The sequence below is a fragment of the Ambystoma mexicanum genome, chromosome 9, assembly GCF_040938575.1.
Source record: "Ambystoma mexicanum isolate Mex_15411 chromosome 9, UKY_AmexF1_1, whole genome shotgun sequence".
Lineage (NCBI taxonomy): Eukaryota > Metazoa > Chordata > Amphibia > Caudata > Ambystomatidae > Ambystoma > Ambystoma mexicanum.
This window is the reverse complement of record NC_090931.1, coordinates 1,338,866,693-1,338,873,649: the sequence shown is the minus strand read 5'-3', so window position 1 is coordinate 1,338,873,649 and position 6,957 is coordinate 1,338,866,693. Positions and strand designations below refer to the sequence as shown.

The 6,957-nt window shown below is 43.3% G+C and overlaps 1 protein-coding gene across 1 annotated transcript in view; it reads right to left on the bottom strand.

Moving 5' to 3' along the window:
- Positions 1-2,831: 2,831 nt before the first annotated feature.
- Positions 2,832-6,957, bottom strand: part of LOC138489118 (leucine-zipper-like transcriptional regulator 1 homolog) — a 406,596-nt gene continuing 402,470 nt past the window's right edge. The window contains exon 8 of the mRNA XM_069616746.1: positions 2,832-4,416. Coding sequence (XP_069472847.1) covers positions 3,747-4,416 — 670 coding nt within the window. The 3' untranslated portion in view covers positions 2,832-3,746. The remainder of the gene's footprint in view (positions 4,417-6,957) is intronic.

The following is a 6,957-nucleotide window of genomic DNA, read 5'->3' as shown; positions in this document are numbered from 1 at the left end:
AATAGAAGCAGAACATTTGCTTCTCCCATTGCATACTCTGGTGTTGCGAGCTAGTCACACAATATTTTATGGAGAGAGCTGGAGTTATGGCTATGGGTAAACTATCTTTGAGGTAAATAAAACTTGTTACGTGGCTCCTGTCCAAGCATGCAATGTAATGTCCTCCTAAATATGGTTCAATCAGGTCTGTTCTGTTCACCTTTTAGTAATTCAGACTGTTCTTCCACTTTTGGCTCAGAAGGCATACCATGTATGTCCATGTACTGAGCCAAAATATGAAGATATTCCTACTTCCTCGTGACCTCTCTTCGCTGCTAGCCACATTGCTGCACTCCACCCACCAGTAAAATGCCTTCTGAGATCTACCTGGCACTTGAGAGGGAAACCAGGAAACATTAAGAGGGATTTCTGGATAGAGACAGTGGAGAGAGTTTTAATGGGTGGGAAGGCAGGAGGGCATGGTGGTACTTTGGGAATGGGGTTTTGGGGGTACACCGGTTATCACTACATAATATCCCCAACAAGAATATTGCCATAGATTTGGCTGTTTGATTCACCATAGGCGATATTTTTGTTGGGGATATTATGTGGGAGCAGGGGTTGCAGGAGTTAATATTGGTGCAACAAAAACGCATTTGTCAGAGTTAAATGTTGATGCATTATTTCACAAACCTTTAAAATCTATGCAGCTACATCCTTTTTAACTAGCAGTCGGATGTGCGTCCATGGTGGTACCTTTTTCTGAAACATTTTTGGATTTGTTATTCCAAAGATTCTGAATCTTGATTTGGTAAAAGGGAAGCTGAAGAGGTTGGACCTTTGACCATCTCAGCTTTGACCATTATAAATGGGTCTAGTGGATTACACTACATAACAGACAGTGGGGTTGATGGATGGTCTGAACATCCAATCAAGTTATATGAAAATCAGATCAGCCAGTTGTTTCTTCTATACCGACAATGTATTCAAAAGGCAGGCTCTTTCATGGGAACATTATAATCAAGATGGGGACGTTGTGTGTGCTACTCTAGCATTAACACATTGTTGTGGAACACTAAACAAAAGTGAAATACACTTATTGACAAAACATTAAAATATTGTTTCATGCTAATAACCACCTTCAGCACAGTCTTTCGTGCGAGTGTACCGCTACATGCTAGTCGAATAATGAGAGTGAATAGGAAAAAGGCAGGACTTTTGACTGAACCCTCGCAGTTAAAGGAACCATTAAAGTAGTAGGTTTCCGCTTAGGGCAAAGTGTTTATAGGCTAGGCACGTCCAGCCTACATATTCTACTTAAACTTGAGTGATTGTGCCTATGAAAAGCTTTCTTACAAAATGTTCCACATTGGCCTCAGCTTACATTGTGCTGGCTCAGACACTCGTTGGTCCCAAAGAATTTCCAGCACACCCTCTTGTCCACTGTGATTATCCATGGTTAGTGGTAAACTCAAATTTCGGATAAACCCCTGGAAGAGGAGGGGGTGTAAAACAGAGCAGTTGTCCACTAGGGTTTTTAAGGAAGGCAGCAAAGGAGCATGTACAATAGTTGTTGCCTGTGGTTTGGGATCGCGTACATGATTAACACAGCTGTTTTAGGTTTTGTAAAAATGTTAAATGGCATAAGGTGTGACCCTGCAGACGAGATGGGCAGAAAAATGCGGCGAGAACGTGTCCAAAATGACACACAACCTGCGGAATTGATTAGATGCAAAATCGTGATCTGGGTTCATGAGAAGCACTAGGAAGTAAACCCGGTTTCCTTTGACATACGAATTACATCTGGAGAATCAGAACAGTATCAAAACCAGTACATTAAAACGTGGATGGATCAATTAAGTGCATGAGATAGAGCTGAGAAGGACTTAGTAGTGTGAAAGGAGACGGGGATGCTGCAGCACCAAGGGTTTCTTTCACTTTCTTCAAATGTATTCTTATTGGATTTGTAAGGGTGTGGGAGGTGGTGGGGGTACAGGGAGTCCGAGTGGAGTGTCTTTGCTGATAAGTGCACTGGACGGGAAATGATTTCCAACAAAGTAAACTCTTTCTAACGCTTCCACTTCATAGCTCCCAGCAGGGAATACAAGTCTTACAGATGGATCTGAGTGTCTCTTGAGGCAGACCAGGGCCCTGGAGGAGCAGACCACTGCCTCGGAAGCACAGGTAGCAAAGACAACCTACAGATAGGTGAAGGGGTTAGGTTATGGCTCCATGAAACCTTTGAGGGATTTACCCACGCTTACCCTTCATGCATTGTTTTAAAGATGTAGGATCTGAATACATTATTTTTTAAAAGATGCCTTGCGCCATTAAGGTCATTCAACTCAATAACACTGCCTTTGTCCCCGTAGATGCCTTCATAAATCTCTGGATCGTACGCCCCAAATGCTTCTCGACGATATAACCACATGCTGTTAAAATGTCTAGCATGAATCAAATAGTAGTACTCACTAAGGCCTTCACAACAGGGAACAGAAAATAATACAGCAAGGAATGGAACACAGACTTTGCAAAAGCCTCAATTGAACCTTCCAATGATAGAGTGGAGTCAATATTTACATTCCTATCAAGAGTTTAGGTGACATGCAAGGAGCAAAGAGTAAATAGGACATTTTGGTGGCCGAAACTAGGACAGTTTTGGCACCCTTAAGTGCTAGTAAAGCTAGCACCCATCAAGCATCTCTGCTTGACACTCTGTAAAATCAAAGACTGTTGAATCTTTAATGACCATGTAACACAAACACGTGTTGTTCCTATATTTAAGTATATGTAAAATGCTGTCATTGGTCAGTGGAGGAGCCTTCTAATTTCCGCACAGACAATCAACAGGAGAAAGAACTGTAAGAACTGTATTTTGTGTACATCCTTCGTTATAATAATAAAACCCTTGCTGTCTTATGGAAACATTATTACCTTTAGAGGAATTGAATTCCCATACTTATGAAGCCAGACGATCCTGCTGCTTAGGATCCACTCCAGCAGTTTGCAAAAGTAGACTGGGTGGAGAGGTGAGCACACAGGCCAATGTAAAGGAAGACTGTTGCAGTTACTTCACATGTTAAGGGTCAAGTTCTATAATCCATTAATAGGAATTTTCATTACTATATTTATATCACAGTGTTTCCGCTATAGAAAAGGGGTCTATAAAAGACTGTATACTTTTCCACCTTCAAAACTGCTACATTGGGAAGTTTTGTGTAATATATCAAGAGCATGGACAGGGGGCACACGAGTTTGTAGATGGCCACTTCTGTCCTATCCAATTTGCCACTTTTCATTTAGAGTTGTATTCTACACACAAAAACAACTTCAGGAAAGTCCTGAGATTCGGGTGCAGTGTAACCTTAAACTGGCACTCATGCCTTTACAGGAACGGTGGAAGTTCAGCAAGGGACAGTGGACCCTACATACATTCAATAGTTTGCATACAGTCTACTTCCAGGGACGTACAGTGTGCCACTGCTCATTTGGACAGTAATTGAGTGATAACAGCCAGCTTCCACATGGTTTTTTGGTGAGCATGCTGCCAATCTCGGACTAGAGGTCTACAAACTGCCAAGTCTGAGTGGAAAGGATGGGCAGATGAACTGGCAGTAACCTATTCGAACACCCACATGTGAGCCTTGTAAACATTCAAGGGGAACTTCTTGGAAACACATTTCACAGTGTTCCCTCCTCAATCCTTCTGCACAGTACAAGCTAGTTCTGCCTTTTTTTTTGTTGCAGGGTTAGATACACAACATAATTTAAATCTTTTTCAGCTTCATCTGCCACAGTGAGATGCCTGATGAGCTAGAGAACGGCTTTCCACCTACGAGGAGAAGATCGGGAGCAGCATCTAATTCTTCATGTGGCACGTTTTTGTGCTGCAAGGTTACATCCTCATACTTTCTTCCAAATTCAGTACTAATGATAGCTTCATCCTCCTCAGGACAATAAAAAGTGGGATTCAAAAAGCAGGTCTCTCTTTTAGGTATCAAAGTTTGAACTTCTGTGGCACAATTGTCAGACAAGGTTTGCTTGGAGCCAGATTGAGGTAGGCCGGGGCACTGTGTAAAGACTTTCATTTCAATTCCATTTGTAGTGATACCAGATATTTTGTTGGATCGCTGTGGTTGAAAAGGATTTGGGAAGGGTCTTTGCTTCTGGCTTTCTTTTAATATCTGATTAAAGTTATTGCTTGGCGATAGTTTACACGGCTTTGATCCCTGCTGAAAACACCAACCAACTCCCAACAAAGAATGCTGAGTTTTCGAAACTGGTAGCTTAGATGTCATTTTTTTCCAGGTTTGCGAACAGAACTGATATCGCCACAGGTCACTGGTTGGATCATCATTTGCCTTCCCTCCTCCAAACACCAACATAAAGTCTTCATAGACCACAGACGAGTGCCCCATAACTTTTGGCGGTCCAGAACTGTATACAAAATAAAAATTCAACAATCAGCTGCTGCAAATACATTTTTACTTTGGATACTAGCAAACAATAAGATAGATATTTCCTAGCAGAAGGCCTCACCATAGTCTAACACTAGCTTTCACATCTAACTTCATTTGCTGCATGCACACATTTCTATAACCCCACCAAAAGCGATACAATGGGAAATAGGTTCTGAGGCCATAGACTATGGCAGTATCATTCCTTAATACAGAAAAGAATAACTGAGAAACGAAAACCTATGGCAAAAATAATATTTGTCCTCAGAAAGTCATCTTGCCATCTGTTATGTTGAAGTGGTCCAGGTGTCCTTAAATCACACACAAGAGCCTCCAACTCTAAACTGCTTTTGGTAAATGTTAAGAGCAAACGTCAAAAATCATATTGCTTGAAATGTTTCAAATGGTATCACAATACAGAAACAACATGCTGCTTATCTGAAAATATAAGTTACTGCCTTATAATTGTGGATCAGAACCTCATCTACGATTGCCTATCATTAGCCCATGTTTAAAAATGTTTTGATTAAGTATGCATGCAAGAACAGATTGCTGACCATAATGCATTCCTCAGGCCCGATACTCTGTACATTTACATGCCACTTAAATGTCATCTTCTCGAAACCTACACATGTTTCTGCTCTGCAGGTTGTTTCCTACAACTTCTCTATGGATGCCTTACTCAAAAGGATGGGGGAACTGGTAGGGGAGGGACAAAGCAGGAACTCTACAATGTAACTAATAAACAAAATCTTCAAAGATGTGCTCGGCTGGCCCCAAACTCCTGAGAAGCCAACTTCATCAGCATGTAAATCGGCGAGGGAAATGTGATTGGGGGTCAAATTCTTAGATTCTAAGTTAACCTCCTTACAGTTTTCTTAAGAGTTAATTCTCCCCAGTAACTGCTGGTGCAAATCATGTTTTCCCCGAGTTAAAAATTCCGTAAAACCATGAGGCCTGCTAAGCAAAGGTTTCCCACCAACATCCATACGCTCCAGGTGCAACCTCTAATGAATCTTTGCTGTGTCCTGTTTGATAATGCTGCGGCTCTGAATCTCCAAGCACTGTCAACTACTTTGGTACACACTTCAGTGTGCTTAAATGTCTCCTCCTTAGATGTGTACTCACCTCTGTTAGTCAGAATGCTCTGAGCAGTCCATCTACCTTCCCATTTACAGCTGCATAAAAGCACCAGATGGCCCCTTCACTCCGGGCCTTATTACTGGGAAGCCCCATCTATCAGGAATGGCTTCCTTAGTTGCTACTGTCACCACAGCTTGGTGGCAGGATGTGTGTTGCTCATCTGTGGCGCAGTAATCAATGGCTCCAACGAACACATTCTGATGGGAGTTCCTCCCACGGATTCCTCGTCTTCTATATCCATCTTCCAGCGCAGTTGCTCTTCTGAAACTTTTCTGCTGCCAGGCGCAGCGTGACCGTCTTGGCTCCACCCGACACCTTCACACCCACGTGCTGGACAGAACGTCGGGGGCTAGTATAGAGTCGCCACGCCCGTTACCTTAATTCCACCCTTTTTCCATAGCACTTTGACACTGACAGACGCAGATCCAAGGCGTACTAGCTATCTGCCATAAGGGGCAGATAGGGAGAGCAATGATGAATCCGTGGGAGGAACGTCCATTAGAACAAGAGATAAGTAATTTGGTCTACTGATGGACTCCTTCCTCTCACAGATGCCTCATCTTTGCTAGACTCCCAGAGTAGCGCAATGACCGGGGGGAGGGAGCATAGAAAGGGCACCACCAAAATCAGGGAACTCAATGACTGCCCTACAAAAACAAGCGTCCTGACCAGACAGAAAATCCAAGCAGTAATGCTTGGAGAATCTCTGCAAAGAAGCCCACATCACTGCCTGGCGAATGTCCAGCACAGGGACTCTGCATTGCAGAGTTGGCAGCCACTCCTCTCATGGCATGAGCTCTGAGACCCTCAGGCACATCCTTTCCAGCCAGATCATAGCATTCCGAATGCAGATAATGATCCACCTTGCCAAGGTCTTTGGTCAAAGCCCTGCCAGCACAGGCACTAGCATAACCAATGAAAAGCTGGTCCTCATTGGGCCCAGCAATGGAAATGCTCCCCTGCCTTGGAGGGATGAGGCGGAGAAAGACAGATAGGAAGATGGATCTTTTGAGACAGATGGAAATCTGAGATCACGTTCGGGAGGAAGGGTGGCCTAACTCACCATCACCTTTGGAGAAAACCAAGTAGGGAGGTTGAACAGATAAAGCTTGGCGCACATTCAGTAATCTAGCAGAAGTGATGGCATCCAGGGAAATAACTATAAGGGTGAGCAATCTTAATGAACATGAATGAAGGGGCTCAAACGGAGCACCCATTAGAAATGTTAACGCTAAATTTAAATCGCACGCGGAACAACAAACTGGCATGAGGGAAACCATTACAAAGACCCTGCAGGAACTGCATGACCAGGGGTACAGGAAAAAAATTAGCCCTGCTCTGGGGTCCTCCTGAAGACCGAAAAGGCCGCAAGATAAAC